This window comes from Lutra lutra, chromosome 6 (genome assembly GCF_902655055.1).
Source record: "Lutra lutra chromosome 6, mLutLut1.2, whole genome shotgun sequence".
Lineage (NCBI taxonomy): Eukaryota > Metazoa > Chordata > Mammalia > Carnivora > Mustelidae > Lutra > Lutra lutra.
The window spans coordinates 141,668,971-141,695,067 of record NC_062283.1 but is presented as its reverse complement, the minus strand read 5'-3'; the positions used below and the strand labels follow the sequence as shown (position 1 = coordinate 141,695,067).

General features: G+C 34.9%; 1 protein-coding gene across 6 annotated transcripts in view; it reads right to left on the bottom strand.

Moving 5' to 3' along the window:
• The window catches only part of SCAF8 (SR-related CTD associated factor 8), a 151,700-nt gene that overhangs the window by 75,235 nt on the left and 50,368 nt on the right, over positions 1 to 26,097 (bottom strand). For 5 of the 6 annotated variants that reach the window (XR_007128100.1, XM_047733398.1, XM_047733399.1 and 2 more), the window contains 12 exons: positions 25,635 to 25,788; positions 24,656 to 24,786; positions 21,321 to 21,497; positions 20,277 to 20,356; positions 18,421 to 18,538; positions 12,169 to 12,300; positions 11,795 to 11,907; positions 10,110 to 10,303; positions 6,635 to 6,735; positions 4,187 to 4,300; positions 2,580 to 2,736; positions 230 to 363 (listed from right to left, as the gene is read on the bottom strand). Coding sequence is in view for 5 of the 6 variants with exons in the window: in XM_047733398.1 (XP_047589354.1) it covers positions 230 to 363; positions 2,580 to 2,736; positions 4,187 to 4,300; positions 6,635 to 6,735; positions 10,110 to 10,303; positions 11,795 to 11,907; positions 12,169 to 12,300; positions 18,421 to 18,538; positions 20,277 to 20,356; positions 21,321 to 21,497; positions 24,656 to 24,786; positions 25,635 to 25,788 (1,605 nt within the window). In the remaining variant the exon portion in view is untranslated. The remainder of the gene's footprint in view (positions 1 to 229; positions 364 to 2,579; positions 2,737 to 4,186; positions 4,301 to 6,634; positions 6,736 to 10,109; positions 10,304 to 11,794; positions 11,908 to 12,168; positions 12,301 to 18,420; positions 18,539 to 20,276; positions 20,357 to 21,320; positions 21,498 to 24,655; positions 24,787 to 25,634; positions 25,789 to 26,097) is intronic. The other variant, XM_047733395.1, reaches the window with a different exon arrangement.

Sequence of the window (26,097 nt, the reverse complement as noted above, 5' to 3'; positions counted from 1 at the left end):
TGCCTCGAACTGTGAATGTCATAGCAGCAGACCATGGATAAATACGTGTACAATAAATAAACATTTACATATAAATGACACCATTTAAAAAATTTTTCCCCAAAATTATTTGACAAAACTAATTTATTCTATTTTGGACAACTTCCTTCAAGTTTTATAAAGTAAATACAGGAGTAAAAACAGAAATGTAAGACAACACATTAACGATAACAAAACACCCAGCACTAACCTGTAACATAGCAACAGGTGGAGGAAAAACCTCTGCCTGGGTTGTGACCACTGTCTCTTTTTCAACTGGAGTTGGGCTCTGAGTTGTCTGGACCGTCTCTTTAACGGGTTCTGAGCTTTTCACAGTTTCCCACTCTAAACAAGATATTTGGAAATTGATTTCCTCTGGATAGGTGCAAAGTGCAAAATTTTCACTTTATTTCTACATATACATTTATTTCATCGCCACATCCTTCATCTACCTTGGCAGATCTTTAAGATGTGGCCACAACTATCGGTGCCAGGTTAAGTCTGATGAGAATACTAAGGAGTCCAAAGAAGCATGAGACAAGACACAAATGAGAGATACTAAAATAATTAGAAGATATCATAGATATTATCTCAAAGGCTGTCTGATACAGGAGGACCAAATCTTACTTTATATTGTGTCACAAGTTCAAGGGGAGACCGACAAGGAAAAGTATTAACCCAACAAAGAAAAATCTTTCTGAAAACACAACGATGCAAAAATAGAACAAAGAAGCTCATGGTTCTTCTAATGGTTCTCCACCGCCCTCAGAGTAAAGATCAAAGTCATTATTATGACTAATAAGAGTGTTATATGATTCTGTCTTCTGTACACCTGACTTTATCTCCTACTCCTCATTCCTTGCTAACTTCGCTCAAATCATACTGGTCTCATAATTTTTGAACAGACTTTGCACATACTGTTCCTTCTCTATAGAATGCTTTCTCCAGAGAGCTGTACGTCTCACTCCTTCAAATATCACTCTCTCCATTAATCTTCTTCATGTAAAACTGCAACAGCTCCACACCCATACTGTCCTCTTTTCCCTGATTTTTCTTCTTAGAACTTAGCAACCTAGAAATATTATAGAGTTTAACCATTTTGTTGTCTGTTTCTTTCCACTGGAAACACAGGTTGGCAAACTTTCCCTATATTAAGTATTTTAGACTTTCCAGGAACATGTTCTCTGTTGCAACTATTCAACTGCTGTTGAAAAAAAAAGTCATAAAATATAAACACAACTGAGTATGGTTTCAATGAAACCCTACAGAAGAGCTTACAGGCAGGATTTGGCCCATGGGCTATTGACTGTCAACCTCTGTACTACAATGTGCACTCCAGGAGAGGAAGGATTTTTGTCTGTCTCACTGATATAATCCCAGTTCCTAAAATCATGGCTGGCAAACAATAGGAACTAAAGTATTTACTGAATGAGTGTTAAAGAGAAATACCCATCAAAAAAAAAAAAAAGACTGACAAGAAGAAAAGCACTGAAAAAATGTTTGAAAATATTTGCACTGGCCTAAGAATGAAAATTAGCTAGCTTACTTTGGTAAAAGAGCTAAGATGTGAAGAAATAAGCTATATACCACATTTCAATTATTTTCCAAGTATCCATTTTAAGATTTCTTACTGGTTATAAATGCTAACTATTTTGTCAATTTATAACTGGTATTTTTATTTTATTTTTTTGTCAGAGTGAGCACAGGCAGAAAGAGTGGCAGGCAGAGGCAGAGGGAGAAGCAGGCTCCTCGCTGAGCAAGGAGCCCGATGTGGGACTCGATCCCAGGACGCTGGGATCACGACCCGAGCCAAAGGCAGCCGCTCAACCAACTGAGCCACCCAGGCGTCCCTATAACTGTTTTTATTTTATTTTAAAAATAAAAACACAAATTTAAAAAAATAGGCCAGATGATCATTTGGTTCTAAGCATTCTAGAACTGCATGAACCGGAAGTACAGCCCTCTAAACTAAGATTCTATTCCTGCCATTCACCACATGGATACTAACCAAAATAATCTAGAAGTCCTTCAAAGAAACTTCTTACGTTCCCAGTTCTTATTTAAACTCAAGTAACTGAAATATTTAATTTAAAAGTCTCCACAGGAACACCTGGGTGGCTCAGTCATTAAGCATGAGCCCAGAGTCCTGGGACTGAGCCTGCATCTGGCTCCCTGCTTAGCAGGAAGCCTGCTTCTCCCTCTCCCCCTCCCCCTGCTTGTGTTTCCTCTCTTGCTCTCTCTGTCAAATTAAAAAAAAAAAAAAAAAAAAAAAAGTCTCCATATACATAACTCTTTCTCTGAAACAGCAGAACTTCTTAAAAGACATGCAGGAAAAATGCTACATTTACAGACTTCTAAAATACTATATATACTTTGACATTCAGGAAATAAGACACATTAAGCATATATACTGGAAATGGCAGTGTTTTGTTTTTCTTTTCCTTTTTGGGGGGCATAGAATCCAGGAAATAAAATAAGTACAGTTCACCTTATCATACACAACTCTCATCAATTATAACTTTTTAAGCATAGTTTTTTTAAACTACCTTTAGTGTTCTTACCAGTATTTACAGTTTCCTGGTCAATCATGCCTCCTTCTGCAAAACCTTCCAAGTCATCCACTTTAACTTTCTCCCATGGTATATATGTAACTCCAAGATCCACATCCCAGAATTGTTTATATTCTGTTTTTACACCTTTGTTTAAAGCCCAAGCAATCTGTTAGGAATGAAGAGAAGAAAACAGAAAGTTCAAGTATACAGTTAAACACCAGATAAAATGTTCAAAATTATATGCAAATAATGTAAATGCAAATAAAATTATTTGGACAGGGATGCCTGGGTGGCTCAGTCGGTTAAGCGGCTGCCTTCACTTTGGGTCATGATCCTAGTGTCCTAGGATCGAGCTCCACATCAGGCTCCTTGCTTGGCAGGGAGCCTGCTTCTCCCTCTGCCTCTACCTGCCACTTTGCCTGCCTGTGCACTCTGTCTCTCTCTGACAAATAAACAAATAAAATCTTTAAAAAAATAAAAAAATAATTAGCTAACAAGCAAAGCATCACTTGATGCTAGAAAAATAAGAGTAGCCAAGTTTTTCCATGTATCTCCTGTTTTTGTTTTTAAAATAAAGCCTGCATTAGATAGCAACACCATTTATAACATGGGATTTATTTCCACTTTTTACTAAAACTGAAAAACACACTTCCAAAACAATCCAAATCTACTTTTCACCATAAAAATGTCAACCTACATTAGTAATAATTAGAGTAGTTATCATAATTTAAACAGTATCTTGGTAGTCCTGGAAAGGAGACACTTCACACAGAGGAAACTCTCTGCCATGAAATGACCCAAACACTGTCTACCTTGGAAGTATTTTTAAGTTTTTAACTCAGTTGCAGAAACTGATGAAATAAATTATCTTCAAGTGCAGAAATAAAATGTAAATTAGTCACAAGAAGTAAAAATAAACAATAAATATACAATATACAAATAAACTACAATATGTTTGAAATATACAATAATATATTTATATACAATAATATATTTGAAATATACAATAAACACTCAGTTTAAAGATTAAGAGGAAAACAAAAATATACTTATTAATAAACCCTTCACAGTGGCCTGGGTTGTACAACGTAAGATGTTAAAAAGGAGGAAATAATAATATACTTAAGTGGTATAAATTAGGAAGCATTAGGAGAAAGTAGTGAATGAAAGATAAGCTTATTGGGGTGTCTGGCTGGCTCAGCTGGTGGAGCATGCAACTCTTGATCTCCAGGTTATCGGTTTGAGCCCCATACATTGGGTGTGGAGGTTGCTTAAAAATGAAAGAAAGAAAGGAAAAGAGAAGAGAAGAGAGGAGAGGAAGGAAAGAGAAGGAAGAGAAAAGAGAGAAAGAAAAGGAAAAAGAATTTGTAAAGAAAGTTCTACTCATAAAATGGTGCCCTGGTTGAACTAGAGAACTGTAAGTGTGATTTCAAAGAATCATCTGACTAAAGTTTTAGTTACTATTTTTACCTATTTCTAATTCTATAACTCAACAATACTGAAATAATAAGCTTTTCTAGAGGTTTTTCCTTAACATTAAAAAAGATGTATCAAATACAGGAACATTCTAATAATCCAATGAAAGAAGAGCATGGGTCCCTCCCCTCCAATCTCACCTTAATGACCTTGGACCCAATTTTATATGATCCGGAACTAAGTTTCTGAAGAGCCCGAAAAGCATCTTGTCGATGAACCATGCAGACGTAAGCACAGCCCCTGGGAGGAATCATCTATTAAAAAAATTTTTTTCTTTAGAAACAGTAAACATGAAGGCATTCATTCTGACATTATTTTATGGTTTTAATGAAACAGATCACTTAGACTAGTAAGACTCAATGGTTTTTCCCTTTTCTTTCTTTGGCTGTTTATTGGTATTATCCATATACAACTAATTACTTAGTTTAAAAAGAATTCAAAATTTGGTTGGGTCTCATTCTACGTCATAACATAAGCAAAATCGTGAATATCATTTGTCAATCAAAGTTTGTCTAATACACAATATATACTATAACAAAAAGTGTAAAAAAGACATGTATACAATACAACCAGATAAAAAGAAACCAATACTGCATGGCCAACATATTTGAAAGCATATAATTTATTCAAATAATTGAAAGTATTTCAATTTTTCCAAGTGTCATACTGAGTAACGTGAGAAAGATTTTTGTTTGGGGGAAGTATCTTATCCTTAATATAAAATCTATAATCTACAATGAATGGTGACACTAAAGCTTCACTATACAAAACTTAATTTTGCCCAAGTGCTTCCGAACAAAGCTTTTAACACAAATAGGAAAACAGCCTTAGTGTTTTCACTTTCACTCAGAGTTCACGTCAAGCTAGTTTCCAAAACTTGAATACCAAACTTCTCAAAAAAGAAGTCTAACCCCCTACACATTTCTTTCTCTTCTGCAATATAGACCCAACTCTTTATCAATGCACTGAAAAATTGTCTTCCAGCTTACTAATGACCCCCAAAGTGCTATATCGAACGGACTTTTTACTCAGTCCTCAAACTCCCCCAAACCAAGTGAAAGGTTTATAAATTTTCCATCAAATTTTCAAATTCTGGATTTTATCATTAGCCATTCAATACATTTCAGTTCACAAAATAACTCAGTACCTACTATTTGTAAGTCCTATGCTCTTAAAAGGTAATACAGAAGAGGCAAACTAATGCCCAAATGACTACAGAACAAAGGCCAAAAATGTCACAAGTAATAGGACAATCCAAATGCTACTTGGATTCAGGATCCATCCTGAGCAGTGATTCCTGACTCTGCATTAGAATCACCTTGTAAATTGTGGCACTTTCATAAGAATTTAAAGACAATGATCTTGGGCATCCCTATTCTTTCAACTGTCAACACATTTCTGACGTCTCAGGTAGGGGAAAATAAGAAAAAAAATTCAGAGGTTATATGATCAATCAAGGACTCTGGCAGATAATTTATGTTTTGACAGATGAAATTTGAAAAGACAAAAGAGTAAGGAAAGCTTACAGCATACTCCTAGTGTAGGGAGAGGAATATAAAACTCCCAAGTTGAAACACTCAACCAATCAACTATTTATTGTCTGTGCAACTCAGGCAAATCACTGAGTTTCCTCACTGGTAAAAAGCAATGGGAATTACTTAAGCAGCTTCTTGTGAGGTTCCAATGAGATCATGTATGGTTGAAAGTAGTATACGAAATGGTCAAACAACTTAAAGAAGAGTGCTCTTATTAACAAGGAAAAGTCAAGTTTGGTCATGTAAGGATCTAAGATTAGAAAGGAAAAGCAGCCAATTTCCTGGTAAAAAATGATGAAAGTCCAAACAGACAGAAAAGTGTAACAACAGTGAATAAATTCATAGGGTTAATGAATTAGGCTTCCGAAACAAATTTCTATAAAACATTCCATGACTTAGTTTTAGCCCCGGGGGATGGGGGGAAACAGACCTTCAGGAAGAAGAAAATGCTCAAAGGAGACTGGATGGAGCAAAAGTGCTGAAAAAAATCAAGCTGAGGAGTGAAAGAGTTGCACTCAAGTTCAAACTCAAGTCAAAGACAGATTTTCTTGTCACTGTTTTTCTCTCTCCTCTTGAGAGAGGGAGAGATGGCAAGAGGAGCAAGCGGACTGGTAAAAAGACTGGGACCCCAAGTCCTATTGTGTCTCCACTACTATCTATGTACTCATGTGTAGGTGATTACAATTCTCTGGGACTCAGTTTCCTCATTTTCATTATGAAAAAAGGGGGGGTATAACTAAAATAGGTCACAGATAGGGTTTCTGCTAACCCAAACACTAGATGCCTTTAGGAACCAAGTGCTAGCTATACTGCTATAACACCCCTAAGAATATTTCATTAGAATTCCACTAAAAAAGAAAAATTAATTAAGGAGAGTAAAAGGAGCAGAAATAAACACAGAAATGATTAAAGTCAAATAATCCTTATAAGGATGTGCGTTATTAAAGGCAGATACTCTACTGGGTTCATTAGGAACCAAAGTGACTCTCTGACTGATAATCCTCTATATGTGTATTTTTAACCTTAAACTATGGTATAAGAGGTGATACTTACATTAATGGATTCAATTTGTCCAAACTCTTCAAACAGATTGGTTAAATCTTGCTGGGTCGCCTTCTTATCCACCTGACCAACCCACAAAGTAGTACTACATACTGTCAAGACATTAAAGAGACAAATGACCTAAATCACACAGACACAGCTATTTCTTTCAAGCAGCTGAAGAAAAAGCACTAATAAATATGATTTAAGCTGGATATTTAAAACACTTAGGTGACATTTTTATCTGTTATGCTTAAAATGAACTAAAATCTCAGATGTTCATCTACACCTACTGCAAATTCAACCTTTTGTGTGTTACAGGATCTCAAGCTTGGCTGCATACTTTGGATACCTGGGTCTCACCCTTGGGTGAGATGGATACCTATGGATACCTGGGTCTCACCCTTAAAGATGAAGGGCTATGGGGTACAACAGGTTGGAAATTGGGAATTTAAAATTCTGTAGGTAATTCTAATATGCAACAAAGTCACAAAAACACTTTTTACTATAATCCTATCTCTGTACCTTTAATCCTCTGTGATGGAATGATTAAGTGGATGTTTCTTCCTAATCAACAGTTAAATCTGAAAATAGCACCTTATTCTTAAATAATGTGCACAGGGATACCTGGGGGGGAAAAGGCTAAATTTGAACTCCTTGTTTTCATGAAAAACTTAAAAGATATTTTAACTGCAGGAAGTACTTTTCTTTAACAAACAGACCTACACATAAGACCTGTCGCCTACTTTAAGCTGTACAGTTCATGACTCCAGCAACATTTTCTTTTCCTGAAAACACTTGCAAAATATTAACAACAGCTGATACATTTGCGGAGTTTAGTAAGTCTAGATTTACATCAATGTCATTTTTAAAGACAAAGTTTCCATCCTTTTGATGATCTTTTATCTATTATGGGGCAGGCCTCCAACACGTTTTTTTCTAGAGCTAATTTAACCCTACACTAGTGACTACTGCAAGATCTCTACAGAACGAAGGTTTTTCAACCAGGTTTCTCTACTCCAGCTGGTTTTAATTCAAAGGTCTTCCAGACCTGTGTTAGTTTTAAGAATCATTCAACCAGGGCTCCTGGCTGGCTCGGTGGGTTAAAGCCTCTGCCTCTGCCTCGGGCCATGATTCCAGGGTCCTGGGATCCAGTCCCACGTTGGGCTCTCTGCTCAACAGGGAGCCTGCTTCCTCCTCTCTCTCTCTCTGCCTGCCTCTATGCCTACTTGTGATCTCTGTCCGCCAAATAAATAAATAAAATCTTAAAAAAAAAAAATCATTCAACCAACAGATTCGCGGGTAATGTTCTTACCCTATTTGTTCTTTGCTTCACACAGTCTCACCCTATGTACATATAATTTAATATTCAACCAAAGTCTCAAGGTACAATATATTACTTTTACTCTATTGCTGTAACAAAATACCACAAACTTAGTAGTTTAGAAAAAAAAAAACATATTCTCTTACAGTTGTGGAGGTCTAAAATGGATCAACAAGCTTGCATTCTTTCTGGACACTCTTAGGGGAGAATTTGTTTCCTTGGCAAACTGCCTACATTCCTTGGCTCATGACCCCAACTTCAATCTTCAAAGCCAACAGTGGAGCATTTACCCATCTTCATCTTTCTTCCATCTTCACATCACCTTTTCCCTCTGACCCTCTTGTTTCTCTCTTATAAGGAAGGACCCCTGGATTACACTGAGCTGTTCTGGATAACCCAAGTCAATCTTCCCACACCAAAATCCTGATTAATCACACCATGTGATGTAACATATTTACAAGTTCCAATAGTTTGGCTATGAACATCTTTGGTTCTGAGGACCACTATTCAACCTACCACAAACCCTCAGCAAATTTTTAGACCTCTTTCACAATAGGTCCCACCACTTCATTATTCTTTCTACCACATCACAGCTGCTTTAATCTTCCTAAAATATGTTCCATGTTTCCCCTACTGTTTCAAGGTAGTCTCTCCACAATTTTTCTCACAGAGAACTTTTTTTTTTTTTTTAAACCCAGAAAGCAATAATGAATCTCCCCCATTCCACAGCCGGTGGAGGGAGTGCACACGACGACGACGACGTCAGATGGACAATGATTCCTAGAATATTACTGCTTGCTGATGTTTCATATCCACTGCACTACTCATGAATACTCTTGTGTTCAAAGGACCAATGTAGGGAAATACTACCTTATGTGTTTAAAATGCACTGGGGCCACATGAAATTGCTTTGGAGTAAGGAGAGTTTTGAGGCAAATAATGAGGGATATACTTTCACAGTATTTTATGTGCTTTCTGAATTTTCTTTTTATGGTGTTTGACTCATGAAAAAAACCACAGCAACAGGAAATAAACTCCATGGTGGATAACTATGTAAAAGGTGGCAGCTATAATATGGTAAGTAAAGTGAGAAACTAAATGGAAGAGACTCCACATAAAAGCCCCATCCTAAAACGGGTGATTCTGTATGTCCTAATGGTATCATGAGAAGGGAGGCACAGCATAGATTTTATGGTCAGATCTTTGATGTTACTTCTTTATCAGATAGCACTAAAATGTTTGAATTTGGTCTCTCACCCTAAGGAGAGAAACAAATTTTCAGACTTAGGAATATCAACATTATTAAATTAGCACTGGCTCTCACAATCAGCTAAGATTCTGGAAAGATAGCCACAGCTTGCTGAAATGCCAGAACTTAGTAAGAGGCTGAATGTTGCCTTTAATTATAAGCCTGGGTATCCAGGATGATTCAGCAGTATAAATTATACCAATTATTTATCTATCTCCATAGCAGAAAGAGTTTATTAGGAGACTTTCAGAAATCAGACAACCTGATCAGTGTTCAGCTCTTGGCAAAGAATGACATTTCACCCCATTTTACGCACTTTGCTCATGTGCAGTATGTCTGTTCACCTTAGAAATCATAACTCACTAGAAATCCTTCAGAAATAATCTGGTACTACTTACATTCCTGCAGAGTAAACTCTCCTTCAAACTCTATTAACAAATTTGTTCTAATTATATATTACCAATTAACATATAAAGGAGGGAAAGTTTGTACAATGGGAATCTCTCTCTTGGTGCCAATCCAGTAAATTTACAATTAGCTTTAAAATCTATATGGTTCCTTCAATAATTATTCCCCAGACCTGGTGGTCAAACTTGGCTATGATGCTCTGAATAGAAACCACAGTGTCTATGTAAGAGACAGTAGGCCTAGTCCACTTAATATGTTATGAGTCAAGTTCTGTATTTTCCAATTTGCGTTTAAAAAAAAAAATCAACTCTCAATGATCTTAGTGTTTCATAAGAACCTGTTCTTCATTTTTCTTTTCTCCTCTATCACTTAACAAAAACCAAAGATAAAATTATTCATTTACTAAACTACTTTTCAATTTCTTGGTCTAAAAATACAGTTGACTCTAGCAGTTAATGATTTTAACATCTGTTGAAACCAAAGATTTGTAAAATCATGTCACTTACCACTTAATGTTTTAGATCTAATTGGAGGTAATCCCTTCTTCTGTCGTTCTTTCTCCCTTTCTCTTGCTCTCCTTTCACTTGAGTATGAACGTGATGACTTCCTCTTTCTTTCTCTTGAGCGTGAGCGTGATCGCTTTCTGTGTTTACGTTTTCGAGAACCAGACCGTGACCGAGACCTTCGTTTTCTGGGTGATCTACAAAAAAAAAAAAATCTTATTTTACTTCTAACATTATTCTTCTTCTGTCAAACTTCTCACTTACAGGTAAAGGCGTGGGGGGGACACACACACATACACACACACACAAAAGGTTGTTTTATATTTAACTACCTCTTAAAAAATGTTTAAGTAGAATGAAGTATCAAACATGCATTTTCTCAAACCTATGTATTGCTCAAGCCCATACTGTAATAGACGTTTGTTTGCAATGATTCGTACTGATACCAGGAAGAAGAGAATCAGATTCTATCCAGTAAGTAGAATCCAGTAAGATTCTATCCAGTAATCCTTACTTTCTTTTCTTTAGTGTCCTCCAACTCATTTTTCAAGAAAGAGTCAAGAATAAGAATGAAAGACTAAAGAAAATTAAAAAATCCTTAGGTGATAAAGACACTATATTCTTAAAATTAGGAAACAGAGAATGTTTCCAACAGGGCATTAGACCACTAAAGAATTCTGCTTGTAAGTTTTCAACTTCTAAAATTTCAAAGTGCTTGACTTTAAATACAGGTGTTGCTGAAAGTTTCTTCTTTTCCTGTCAACCATACATCACTGTACTGCTTCAAAATGCTTAATAAGGAGGTTTGTTAAGACAAAGAAGCTGTTAAGATTTTAGCTCTAACACTGTATTTGCTTTGGCTAGATTACTCACTGAGCTGAGATGGGTTTATAGAGAGCAGAACTCACAGGCTCTCAATTACAAGAAGTAAATACAAATAACTTCTTGAAACAAGTAAGAAATGACTAATAAGTCATCAAAGATACTGCCCTTCTTCCAGCATATACTGCTCAGATTTTCAGGGATATTTGCGTGCAGAAAATAGGTTATATTAATATTAAAGACTAATGACTTAAAGTTTTAAGACAATTCATAGCAAATACAATATATATAAACTATATGAGAATTACCAGGTTAAGGAAACCTCAACTCAAATTTGAACAAGCATGTACATTAATGAGATTTAGCCATGTTGAAAAGTTAACAAAGAAAACTGTAAGATATACTTTATAATAATCTGATACTATGCTTAATATTTATAAAAAAAATTCTTGTAATTTTTATTTTTATGATCACTTTTGGTATTATTATAAAATGAAATAAAATCTAAGAAATACAATAGAATTTCTAACACTGTTCCTCTATAGCTTGACTGAACAGTTTTCAGAGGCAATAGTATCCTAAGCTGCACATAATCATAATATTATTAACTAAAATCTGGTATAATCCCAAATCCAAGTCTTATTATATGGTTAATTGGCTACAATTAATGTATATTATTCAAATAATGGCCACAGATATATACCCAATTAAGAGGACAAAGAATTCTTCTGTTTTTGAAATTGTGAATTACTTCTTTCTGGACAGTATGTCACCTTAAGAAAAACATTCCTTTAATCTTGATATAAAGAAACAGAGCCCACTTTTAAAAGTTCACACACAGCTACTCTTAAATATTATTGTAGAACCTTGAACGAGATCGTGAATGTGTTCTTGATCTTGAGCGAACAGCCACTTTCTTTGCTTCTTGTTCAAAGATCTCCTCTTCCACTCCATCTTGCCCTTCATCAATATCCATATCCTTGAAAATAAAATGGCTTACTGAGATGCAATATATACTTAAAATTCTGCCTTACAAAATATTCACCATAGCAGCATTAATGCCTAATATTAAGTAACATGGTCAGTATAGACCTTAAGTGTGAGGAAAAATTTAGGACATTATCTTTATTTTGCATAAAAATAAAGTATTTTACATAAAATAAAAACATTTACCATATTTTATAACATTTTCCTCTAAATAATTTAGAATTTATGACCTAGAAAAACATTAACTTTTTACCTGTTGCTGAATATCTATAGAATCATCCAAATTTGCTTCAGGTTCAAGGAAGTGCTGCTGACTGCTCCCTTGTGATGGTGAGGCGGAATGCTCTGATCCAAATGTTCCCTCCTGACTATCCTGAGGGGTTGCCTATTGAGAATGTATACAAACACACAAACATTAAGAAACCATGCATATTATTACAACAGAATTTAAACATGCAAACATCACAATTAAAGTTTTAAAAAGGAGCCCAACACATATAGAAATCCCACATTAAATCATCTATAATCAATCTCAAATCACACTTTTGTACAAATCCAAGTTTACTTAAGAGCATGGGACACCTCTATAAAAGAGGGAGAAGGCTCTATTAGAATGGTAAGATCAAGTAGCTCTTCAAATAAATTTTTAATTGTGGAAAATATAATCATTATACTTCCAAGAATAAAGGTATTACATCATAAAAAATATATAACAGCACTAAGTTAAATGAATCTAGAATTTCAACGGCAATCAGCATTTTTATAAAATGCTATAATACTTTTAATGTGAAAGTACTTTACATTAATCATCATCAAATTAACTGATCTAGTAAACAGTTCTCAATTTGGGCTTTCTCAACCTGTATTAGGAAGTACTCTGAAATATGTAATATATTTCAGAAACTAGTAAGAGTTAGGCAATGAAGACTAATTAAAGGAACACTTAAAATTTGAATCTACCCCCTCTTTTTTTGCTGGGACTAGATGTATAGCAACTTGATATAGTCATACTACTTATGTGATACTTAATAGTCTGAATCCAATTTAACAACTGCATATACTACGGTGTTAACTAAAAATAAGAAAATTAATTATGAAAACGTCTTCCTACATAAACTTTTCTAAAACATCTTTGCAGGTGTTCAAGATTAATAAAAAGAGTTACTGGTAGTACACAAGCTGGGAGATACTAAAATAATTAACAGAGAAGAGTAACTAAAAAATACTAGTCGCTTGTTACAAACTCTGATTGTGAACAAGTTACTTGAATTGTGAAATTCAGTCTCTTTATCTGTAAAGCACAGTGACTACAGACAACAATATTATAAACTTCAAAGTTGTTAAGAGATTAGAGCTAACTGTTCCCACCACAAAAAAATGATAGTTTTAGGACATGAGAGAAGTGTTAGCTTACTACAATATATAAATGTATCAAATCACAATGTTATACACATTAGTTATGTATCTCAGTAAGACTTTTAAATTCTTATTCTAATGACATCTATCTGAAAGAAAAAGCATAAAAATTAAGAGCCAAAAAGAGCATTTAAAGAACTGTTCCAAGTTTCTCACTTTATAAAGGAACAGGTTCTCTAAGAATAAGTAACATTTTCAAGGTTTAGAAATAAATGAAAAGCTAAAGTAGAAAAGACTTCTGTGAAACAACTATTACATGCCACAGTGCTGGCCAAAACATCAGTAAGCAACCACTCTTCCCAAACAAACCAAACACATTTTAAGCAAAATCCTGGCTTACATCTTTAAAAGTATAGTAACAACAGAATTCTTAACACAGAAAGCTCCATCTGGAATCTAACTGGTCCTCAAGTTAGTACGCATATATTCATTCTTCACATCATATTTTTCCTACTTCTCCATTTATCTTAAGCTTCATATTCCCCCCACCACCACCCTTGTTTTTTACCCTTATTTTCCTATTTAATGGTTAATTCTTGGTATAACCAACCAAGATCCACTGCAATTAATTTTAGTATTTGAGTTTTACCCATTTGGAAAGACTGTAATTTCATGACCTTTATCCTTTGTCTTTTTTTTTTTTTTTTTTTAAGCTTTATTCTTTCTTAGATATCTTCTGAAGAACAAAGAGAAAATTTACTTCAAAATTCAACTAAGAGATGCCGGGGTCGCACAGTCAGTTAAGCAACCAACTCTTGATTTCTGCTTAGGTCATGATCTCAGGGTTTTGAGGTAAGCCCCACTTTGGGCTCCGCACAAGTGCAAAGTCTGCTTAGGACTTTCTGCCCCTCTCCCTCTGTTCCCTCTGTGCAGTCACGTGCATGGGCTCGCTCTCAAAAAAATAACTATTAAAATAAAAATAAAAATTCAACTAAAAATTATCCTATTACCTTGCAATTAGCATTAGGTCCATTGGACCCTTTGCTGTATCTAAGACACGTTGTGAGATTTTAGAAGTCTTATTATCTTAAATACTGAAACATTTTGCTATTTCATCATCCCAAGAATAATTCTGTTATTATCCATCAATTATTCCCAATTATTTCAAGAAAGACTAAAATAATACAAAAAAGAAAAAGGAAAGTAACTGCCAAGAAGGGTGATTCAGTAGTGAAATAAAATCATCATCACCCAGTTGTACTGCATTACCAAAAATACTGTATATTTCAAGAAAGTAAAAATAAGGCCGGAGACACTATCTTTGTAGTCTGCTTTATGCTCTCCTGGGAACATAGTTGAATAGATTTTCCCATTTCTGTACATAATGGTAAGGAGAAGAAAACTGACACAGGAATATATTTCATAATTAGTAAACAAAATAGTAGAACATGATGCAAAAAAGTACAGCATTCTAGATTCTAATGATTAGGTATTAGTTTAATACCTAAGTGAACTATGAGTTTTCAGATGATCATAACCTAAATATATTTCTCAAACTCCAAAACTGATGGCAGAAAAATGTGTCTCTAGGGACAAAAACCGGGTCTTTCCAACCACTTAGTCAGTTAATAGGAAGGACTTTATCTTGCAGTATTTTGCAACAAGAACCCAGACTGTTCTATTTTGCTAAAAGAATGTGTGACATTTGAATTTAATGGACACAAAAATGTTGACTACATTTCAATTATGTAAATTAAACTGCTCATCAAGTATTTCCCCCTATCTCTTTTAGTCTCACTTCTGTAAACTATCTGTGAGATGACTTCACATATATTTTAAAAGGATCCATTGGACCCAGGTGGCAAATGACAGCTTTATTGATACACTGGTATACATCCTTAGTATATATCCTGGGATACACTTCTAGTTTCTTCGATGATGTCCTCATGTAAAACATCAATACTGAAAAAATAGAAGACAGAACACTGAATACTGAATAAAATACTGAAAAAATAGAAGGGTAACAGCAGCTAGCAGAGACTTCTTTCAAAGTTGGACCAACACTCATGAAGTGTCACGTTTTGATCAGTTATAGACCCATGTTCCTCCATTTTTTTCTGTATAAGTGACAAGAAACACTGTTGAAAGCCTTACTGAAATTCACACACGCTAGGCCATAATCCTACAACTGCAGTACCATGAAATGCGATTTATGTGAGCCGAGATATCAAATCACTTAAAGCAACTCAAGGCTCTTAATATTATCGCCCATCTTAGGTTTTATCATGTTCAATTCTACTCTTTCCATTATATACTCCTATATAAAAAAAATACTGAATCAAAGTAAGTTACATATGATAGCTCTTCATTATTAAGTGGCTATACCTTCCACAATCTTTCTATTCCTAACATTCTTTCAAAAGCCCTTTTTATGAGTCCTGCCATTTTCATTATCAGTATTTTGAGCTATAGCTTTCCTGACATCTTTTGAATATCCTGATAAAACAATTATCAATATCATGAACTAGAACTTACTTCAGACAAGGGCAATCATTCTCCTTCCAACAGAACTATTACTCCCTTCATAATTCAGCCACTCCTTGAAGTGCTCCATTTTCAGTGGTTTTCTATTGTTAGGGATACTAGATATCAATTCACATGCAGGTGTGGTCAGGGCTGCAATGAGTAGGGTGCCACTGGCAATCCCATTCCTTTCTTTAAGACACCCTAAGAACTTTTAGGTGGCCATAAGGAGCTCACTGGTAAACAAAAATGCTTCATTTTTCTGCATTATTTCACCTTATCTTCATCATATGAAAGCAACTGGTTTGGTAGAGACAATTACACAATTTATTAAATTTAATGGTTACCCTGCTGATACACTACTTTCCAACCGGAAATTTGTCACAGGTTTTGAACACCATCTACCTGATTTATTAGAAAAGTTGCTTTTCTTTCACCACTCCCTTTCTTCAACACTCACTTTTGAACAACAAAAGCTTTTAACAACATGTAATTCTTTCAAAAGGATCGAATTTTCTTAAAATTTTGAGATTATGTATTAACTAAGCCCAGAGCTCTGTTTTTCTTTGGTTGGTGAGATTCTTAAAACAGAATAACCCTGAAAAATGGAATGGGAAGAAATGAGAGATGCAAACAAACCATGAGCAATTCCTAATTAAGGGAATATTATGGGAGTATATGGGAATATATGGGAATGAGAGTTGCTGGAGGGGAGGTGGGTGAGGGGCTGGGGTAACTGAGTGACAGGCATTAAGGAGGGCACATGATGAGATGAGCAATGGGTGTTACGTGTAACTGACAAATTCCTGAACTCTACATCTGAAACTAATGCTGTATTATATTTTGGCTAACTGAATTTAAGAATAAAAAAGAACAAAAAGAAAAATGTCCTCTCAAGTTCCTAGGAATTTTCACTTCAATAATTTGGTGTTAATTTTAAGAATACTACTTTGATTTTACCACTTCTTTTACAACTCCTGAAGGGAAACTGGAACTAAGACAATTAAAATTGCCACATTTACAAATGGACAAATGTGCCGTTGGATAACCTCTTCCATCATAACTGCCCTGGCCTCTCTAACAGCTCTGTGGTTTTTTAATTACATGACTGACAACTTGTTTCTTTTCATTGATTTACAATTTGTGTTTTTCTTTAAACAATGTCCAAATGTTCTACATTGTGCTCTACCTTTAAAGTTCCTGAATTTTCATGCAGATATATCTGCCTGACATGAAATATTGTAGTAGTAGATGTATCTACTCCAACCATTTCTATCAAAATTATTCCTTCAAAACAAGATACAGAATTCCATTCTCATAATACAAGTATATGTTCCACCCTTAGCAAATACCATTAATATCATTTTATGCTTACTATTTGATTTAAAAGGGTAAGTTCAGACCCCAGCAGCGTCCAAGGTTTGTTATCCCTTTAAACTAAAATAACTTTTCTCTCTCCTTTACTTCCACTGTTCTTCACCTGTACCTCTATTACAGAAACTAGAATTCTGCCCTGTGTTCATACAGATGTACATGCTCCATTAGAGAAGAGATTATTTGAGGCCAGATGCTTTTTTGTTCACCTGTGTTCATCTATGTATATATCATTTACCTACCAACGCACTGCTCATACTTTAAAAATGTTTGGAGTATGACTTAGTAAAGTTTTGGATATAAGGAAGAAGTGTGATTGGGCGGAATTTGAAAACACTCATGTTCTAAACAGTTCATACATGCAAGTATTTCTCAAATGGAGGAAAAACAGGCTTTGTAATGGATTAACCCTGCCTTTGAAGTTTGACAAATTTTATCAATTCTAAAGTATGATTCTTCTTCACACATAATCATCCCTGTAATTTATTAAGGTTCTTTTAACTCTGTAAGATGTACTTTTGAAGTGATTAAAAATTCTTAGCTGTACATAAAATAACAGTGTGTCTTGGAGCACCTAGGTGGCTCAGTGGGTTAAGCCTCTGCCTTCGGCTCAGCTCATGACCCCAGGGTCCTGGGATCAAAGCCCCACATTGGGTTCTCTGCTCAGGAGGGACCCTGCTTCCCTGCCTACTTGTGATCTCTCTCTCTCTCTCTCTGTCAAATAAATAAATAAAATCTTTAAAAAAAATTATATAAAAAAAAAATAACAGTGTGTCTTAAGACTAATAATACATCTGATTAGCTACACAGTTTTGCAATGGATGTTTAATTTCATTACATTACAATGGAAGTCAAAATGCTATCTCATAGCATTAAATGTAATGCAAGCCTCCTAAACTTCCTGCACACAGCAGCAGCCTAATTAAAGGAGTAATCTATTTTGCCATCATCACTCTCAAGAAAAGCAAAATTGTCTTGACCTTGCTTGATAGAGAACTGAGTGAAGAAAAGCACATGGAGTTTTAAGCTGTAATACTGAAACACCACCTCTGTTTTCTGTTCTCCACTGCTAGTGTACCAAGCACATGTATATATCCAGAACACATTCTGGTAACAGAAAAGACTGTAAATGTTCTGAAAAGGCTGACCTTCCTAGTACTAGAACTGAAGAAAAATCACCATGCTTGAGAAACACCACTTTATAGAATGTAGATAGCAATAACTCTAAAGACCACAAGATGGAGTTATAAACCTTTTGAGGCTGTTGCTGTTCTAGGAGCTGCTGTCTGAGATGTTCAAGGTTTTGCTGCTGTAGTTGTTCAGCTATCTGATGAAAAATGGAATTGTTCACAGATTCTGAAACATGAGAACTAGAAGGAAAAACAAGTAGAAATATATTTTAAAACATAGTAAAGATAATACAAAAATAACTGATTTTCAACCTCCCCCATGCCAATTAAATGAAACAGACTCCACTACAATGTTTACTTTTGAAATAGTAACAGAAAATGGAATACCTCAGAACATTAATATGTTAAAAGAGAAAGATACTCTCCAATAATCTTTCAACAGGTGGATAACATGTTAAAGATACTCTGATGGAAGATCTGTTATTATGGTCTCACACTATTAAATACATATAAATTAGTATTTTTTACATTAGAGTACTTTAAGAAAATTTCAATGAAACATATAAAAACAGTTAAAAGTATCTAAACATTGTCACTTTAACTCCTTCTCTAACTATAAGATAGTGGGAGAAATGGTCTATCAATCAGTACATGTGAAATCAACAATTGTAATTGACCATAAACTTTACAAAACTAATCTGCTTTCTTTAGAAAAGCATTCACATTATTAGGTATGTTAACAGAAACAGTACTTAGATAAGAGGAAATAATAATTTAACTATACTCTGGGAAATTCACACCTGGAATACACCTGGAATTCTGGGTGCCACAAGGTAAGACATGAACAAAAAAGAGGGCATCCCAAAAGGGGCAATCAGGATGGTGAGAAGTCTTGAAACAGTTGAAAAAAAGTGTACTTCATCTGGAGCAAATAAACCTAAGGGGAAGAATGATACCTAACTTCAAATATTGTAAAGGCTAGGTCTCAAAAGATAATGGAGCAAATTTGTTTCCTTGCTTCAGAATGCAAAACGGATCAGTGTGTATAAAGTAAATCAAACAGGATTCAATAACAAAGATTATTTAACTTGTCATCATAGAAGGCATTAAAACATTATAAAAATACCCTATCAGAACCATTAAAGGAGATTCTTACGTTGTTCAGGACACTGATCTACACAATCTCAAGTGTTTCTCCTCTAACTTCGTAAATCATAATCTAAAGTATTGTATTTTAATTTTTCAAGTAAAATCTCCTTACCAAAAGGACATATGTATTTTCTGTATTATATAAATATATTTTAAGACATATGATCCCAATATATAAAATTAATGGTCTCTGCTTGAAACGAGATTCCCAGAGGCATTCCCTCCATTCATCATCCTCCATCCTCCCCCCTGCCACGCCCCCACTCTCCAACACCCTCTCCCCTGCTGGCCCTTTCTCAGACCTGCAAGAACCTAAGGCTACACAGAACTGCTTGAGAAAAGAAAATCACTGATCTAAATAAAAATGTACTCACCATTATCTTTGAAAAAAACAAAATCCCTACAGTCCCAATCCTTACTTCTGATTAGTAAGATTCACTCCCAGAATCCGGGAGAATTCCTAGAAGTGGACACTGACACTAGAAGCAAGCCTCTTTCCTATTATTTCAAATATTCATACAATTGAATAAAATGACTAATACAGATATAGAAAATATCACAACTATATCAACATCTATCAATTCTCCTATAAAAAATTTTGATATATCCCAAATATTTGCAAAGATCTGAGAAAGGAGCCAAAGTAAATAGGGAGGCAACAAGACCACAACTCTAACCATCTTTCTGTAATGTTAGAACTCAACAGCCTGAAATTTTATCCCAACTTATTCAAAGTATACTTGGTAGTTCAGACAGCAATGTCCCATCCAATGTTTATAATAATAATGGAAAAAATTATGGAAATAAAGAAAAAAAAAACAATTCTTACAGTTGAGAGGCTGAAATTTCCTTTTTGGGTTCTTCACTATGCTCAGAATCTTCCCCAAAATCAAACCTATCCATCAACTTCTAAGTCGGACCGGGGAGGGGGGGAGAAAAAGACAAATTAAAAGGTGCTTCACACAAAAATAAGTAACAAATGCTATTCTGAATGTCAATGTCATCCCATTAATTTACCTCTATCACATTAATACATAAATGTTTTATATAATTTTATGCTATGCTATAATAAAGCATTTGAGTGAATCTTTAAAGTACTTTGATGTACACTGCCTTATATAACAAAACAAATCACAATACAGGATAAATACTAATGCTCTACAGAAGAGAAGATGGGATTAAAATAATTAAATGGCTTGCCAATAGTAATAAAGCTTGATTAAAAAAAAAATCTAGGTCTGTAATCAGTGGATCTATTCCTACTACATTTCTCTTCTTAGGATGGTCAATTGTCTTCCCAAGGATCAATTTAAAGGTTTTTTAATGTGGTTTAGCTATTTTTTTTTAAAGTAGGCTCCATGCCCAGCAGGGAGCCCAATGTAAGGCTTGAACTCACAACCCTGAGATCAAGACTGGAGCTGAGATCAAAAGTTGGATGCTTAACTGACTGAGTCACCCAGGTGACCCCCATGTGGTTTAGCTATTAAATTTTCAATTAAGCTAACAGATAAAAATGTCAAAGTAGTATAATACATCAGTATTTATTTTCCTAAAAAAACATAGTAGCAGAAACAAAAATAATATGTGTAACACTTCCAAGGTATTTTAATGTTCTCATAATTAATAAGAACATTGAGGCAATCCTACTACAAATTATACATGAAAGACTTTCAACTTTAAAACCACTATCCTTTATAGTTAGGCCTAATTTATAAAGCACAGTGGTTTTAAAGTTGAAAATATATATATTATACAGTAGAGTGCATACTGTGATAGTTCTATAATAAAATATAATATACAGAATTAGAATCCACACAATAGCATATAGACTTTAATACTTCTTACAGAACAAATCTAGTAACTTAATTTCTACCTTGTTGAAAGCCACTCCCTGTTCCAAGGGGTTCAGGGTGTTGGCTGCCGCAGCTGCAGCCGTGAGCTGTGCTGTGAGCGCCTGCAACTGCACAACAAGACCAGCGTCCAGGGCCTGCAGAATCGAAGGCTGAGGCTTCTGCTGCTGTAGCTGTAAAGTTTGTATTAACTGCTGAAGCTGAAGGAGAAGAAAGGAAAATTATTACAAACAGATACTGGGTTTTATCTGTAAGAATGCCAATCTTTAAAAAAAAAAAAAAAAAAAAAAAAGAATGCCAATCTTTTAGTGAAAAAGGTTCACTGTTGCACAGTCTTTGGAGATCAAGAGAAAACAGATACTAATTCAAAATAAGGTAGTTTTTTAAAAAAATATTTTGTTGTGTGTGTCATCTTTAATAGTCCTTAATAAGTCTGTCTTGCTTCTGGAAAGCCAGAGAACTTTAAGCCAAATAAAGTGGTCATACAATGACAGATTAAGAATTCATTACATACAGACTGATTTTTTTCACTAAGCTTTTCTTTTAAAGATTTTATTTATTTATTTAGAGTGCGGGCGCAAGCCAGGAGTGGGCCAATGGGAGAGAGAATCCCAAGCAGAATGCATGCTGAGCGTGGAACCCAAAGCAGGGCTCCTGAAGGGGGGGTTCCACACAGGGCTTGAACCCATGACCCTGAGATCACAAGCTGAGCCAAAATCAAAGGCTGGAAGCTCAACTGACTGAGGCACCCAGGTGCCCCATCACTAAGCTTCCATTGCTTCTTCAATTAACTCCTTAATCTCTGTAATAAAACAAAACAAAACAACAATAACAACAACAAAAAACAAGCACTGACAACAACTGCTTTTGCTAGCTTTCAGATTTACCATCAGATAACACATTTCCTGAAAGCAGGAAAGGCAAATAAGAAATTTGCCTCTTAGAGCATTCTGAAACTAAGGAAATTAAAAGTGAATAGTGCCAATAAGAGTTGAAATCAAATCCCTGTTCCTTCTATTCATCCATCCTCTTAAAAACCAGAAACAACAGTAAGATCCTGAAGATATTTCACAGTTAAGTAAACCCTATACACACCTTAGAAGTAATTAATACATTCCTAATCAAGATCTAAATCTGACTTAAATCTGAAAATGATCAATTTACAATAGTAATAAGACATGTGTACTGTTTAGGTGAAGATTAATTTACAGTGGGAGAAGATACAAAAGCCATCCCAGATGAAAGTAATTTCATGCCCATCTAAAACAGCTACATTAAGAAACAAACTAGAGTCATTTGGCTACCAAATAAACTGTAACTACAAACTACTAATTGATAGCAAAGAAAATAATACCAAAATATATGATAGCTTAGTTACTGCACTGAAGAAGCTCCAGAACAGATAGGATGGTGAAAGGGAGAGGGAGGAAGTAAAGGAGTAAAAAAGGGAGGGAGAGGAAGAAGGGGCGGAGGGGGAAAGAGAGAAGAGGATTAATGTCATATTTTCTCCTTTACACATTTTAACTACTCCTTTTGACATCGGCATTTTTCCAGACAGCACTGTTACTGTTTCAGTCAGGTTCAAACCAGTGTGGCATCCTACTTTCCTTCTACTCTTGACTTAATAGTAGTCTATCAATTACTAGGTCTTCTTAACTTTCTTTGCACTACTTCTTCTGGAAAAATCACTTCTCCTGCCAAAAGTATTTATTTTAATAAGTATCTTTTAAAATGAGAACATTTGCTTTACGAATTATTTTCAAAATATCAGTAATCACAAGATTAAAATTAATAATTTGATAATTTTATCTAATATCCAATTCAGTTTCCCAATTGACCCCCAAAACGGAGAAACTGGATCTAATCTAAGACAATAACTAAATTAGGTTTTACATGTTTAAAACTCTAGAATGGTCCCTTTTTTCTGAAGAGTGTCCTTTTAAGAAGGTCTGCTACCCTATTTCTCACATACCTATTACTTCCCTTTTATCATTCTTACCAAAACAAAAATACTTCCTATCCCTAGGCTTCTCGCCTCTCCCACCCACTAAAGTACGGTTCAGATCGATGACTTCAATATGAAAAAGTTCCCCACTGCTTAGGGTATGAACTCCTTGTTTTTCAGCCCATCATTTCCATCTTTTGAAACCAGATCCACACTTAGGTCTACCATGTCAACTCCGTCATCATTAACTTACATGCACAGGCCATCTAACCTTCCAAACATCTCAACTTTGAAAGAGCTTTGCATATCCAACACTGTTATGCCTCCATACACTATTCACTCATTCTACAAAAATGTACCAAATGTCTGTTACAACCTAAACACTGGAGACACAGCAGTGAACAAAACAAATGAAAAAAATTCTCATCCTTCTAAAGCATATATTCTGGTGGGAAGAGATAGAGAATAAATAAAAAAGTTGTATAATGTAACAGAAAGAAAGTACGTGATACAAAAAAGGAGCACAGGGGAAGAATGTGCAGTTTTAAGTCACTTTTTGAAGGCTTTACTAAGGTGACATTTAATAAAAAACTCAAAGTGGCTGAAAACCTCATGAATATTTGGGAAAAGAGTTCAGGGGGAAAAGGGGTCTTATTGCACAGATCACAATTAATTTGGTTTTTAAAGGACAGGTAAAGAAAGGAGATGCAAAGAATGGGCTATCCTCAAACCCTACCATGACAGTTTCATTTTAAGTCTCACTTCAAATGGCACTTCCTCAAAAACACCTTCTCTTGGCAACCCTCTCTAATCTGACCCCTTTTCCCAAACCCAGTCACTTTAAAAACTTATCCTGTTTTAAGTCATGTATCACCATCTAAACAAAGTTTTATACTTTCTTATATTTTTCTCCCCTAACATAGAAAGACATCTTTCCTAGGAGAGAGGACATCCCTGTCTTGTTACTGGAGTAACACCTAATAATGTTTGCACAAATTATGTATTAAGTCAATATTTTGGTATGAAATGAAGTTTTTATAAAACAGTGCATAGGGGCGCCTGGGTGGATCAGTGGGTTAAGCCTCTGCCTTCGGTTCAGGTCATGATCTCGGGGTCCTGGGGTCGAGCCCCACATCAGGCTCTCTGCTCAGCTGGGGGCCTGCTTCCCCCTCTCTCTCTGCCTGCTTACTTGTGATGTCTCTCTCTGTGAAATAAAAAAATAAAATCTAAAAAAAAAAAAGTGCATAAAACAATGCCTTACTAAATGAAAAAGCAAGTTACAGAGTAGTATCCATAGTGTGATATCATTTTTACAGAAATAACATATTCTTAAGGTGGTACAGTATTAAAAAAATACATTAAGAAAATAATGAGTTCTAAATCACTATTGATTTAACAAAAAAAACTGCTCACCTGTTGGCCTTGAGGACTTTGTAAGATTTGAGCTACTGCTGCAAGTGTATCTGTGTTTGTTATCTGAGACACCCACGGATCCGGCAGACCCTGGACCACATTGGCTGGAGTAACAGGTGTCACAGGAGTTCCTTTTAATAAGACATCACACCCACCCAAATAAATACGTAAGTAAATAAAAGTAAGACTTGGAAAGGCAGAGAGATTTGCTTTGACACTTTCATAAAATATATATAAATTTAGATGTTTTTATTTTATTGTCTAATTACAGACTTAGATAGATTGGGAAAAAAAAAAACAACACCAAAAGGATCTGTCCACACTTGTCCTCATTAACTAAACTACTACTTTAAAGAAGCCTACAATACTTAGAAATCTTTAAAAATCTTACTATAGAAGAAAATTGAAGGACATGAGGAAATGTTAAAAATATAATCAAATTTATTAGAAAATAATATGTATAATATAAAACTATTTTTCTTTAAAACACAACAAAAATTAAACATATACCAAATGTTAATTCCTGAACTATGGTACAAATTCTAAAATGTCATTTAAATAAACTTTAAAAAACAAGATTTTGAGATTATTACTAAAGCATTCTTGGCTCCAGTAGACAATTTTTTTCAGGGTTCCTTATAAATATTAAGTTCCCCTACTATACTACAATTTGATGTACATGCAAGTTTATGGACAGCCTAAACCAGGAAAAAACATAAGTGACATACCATTTTCCCAAAGATCACTATATTTATGCTTCTAGGATTTCAAATATTCAGCTTTTTAATTTTTAGAAAAGAATTATACACAAATATAAATTCTCAGTTTATTTTTCCTTCAAATTACATTTCCTTTCAATTACTTAATGCTAGATAAATTCTCCTACACTATCAAATTGTTACTTTATAAATGAATAATCACCGGGTGGGGCGGGGGGGGATGAATATTTAGAAAACAAATCTGTTTCAAGGTAACATACCTGGGGTGTTGCTCATAGCAGCAGTAGTACTGGCCAAAACAGGTGTGACAACCGGGGGAGGAATCCCTGCTGCCATGTCCAAAAGAGGCTGAATAATCTCACTCTTAAACACATTATTCTTCTGCCATAAGTTTAATACTCTCACTATTTTACTCTAGAAGAAAAAAAGAAAAATGACACTTTGATTTTTTTGCTTGCAAAACAGCACAGTCATTTCACAGAGACTATTCAAACAGTGGATGGGAAGGGTAGATTAAAATACTTTTACTGTAGTACTTCCCGCCCCTGAAATCATGTTTCTGTAATTCTGATTTGCTAATCTTAATACACTTGAAAGAAAAATGTTCATTTTGATAAATACACAAGATAAATGAGAGCTACATTTCATAGAAGAAAGGAACGGCAACTAGGTTTCAGCTTCTATGTGAGGTCTAATGAGATCGACGGAGAGGTTTGCCTACAG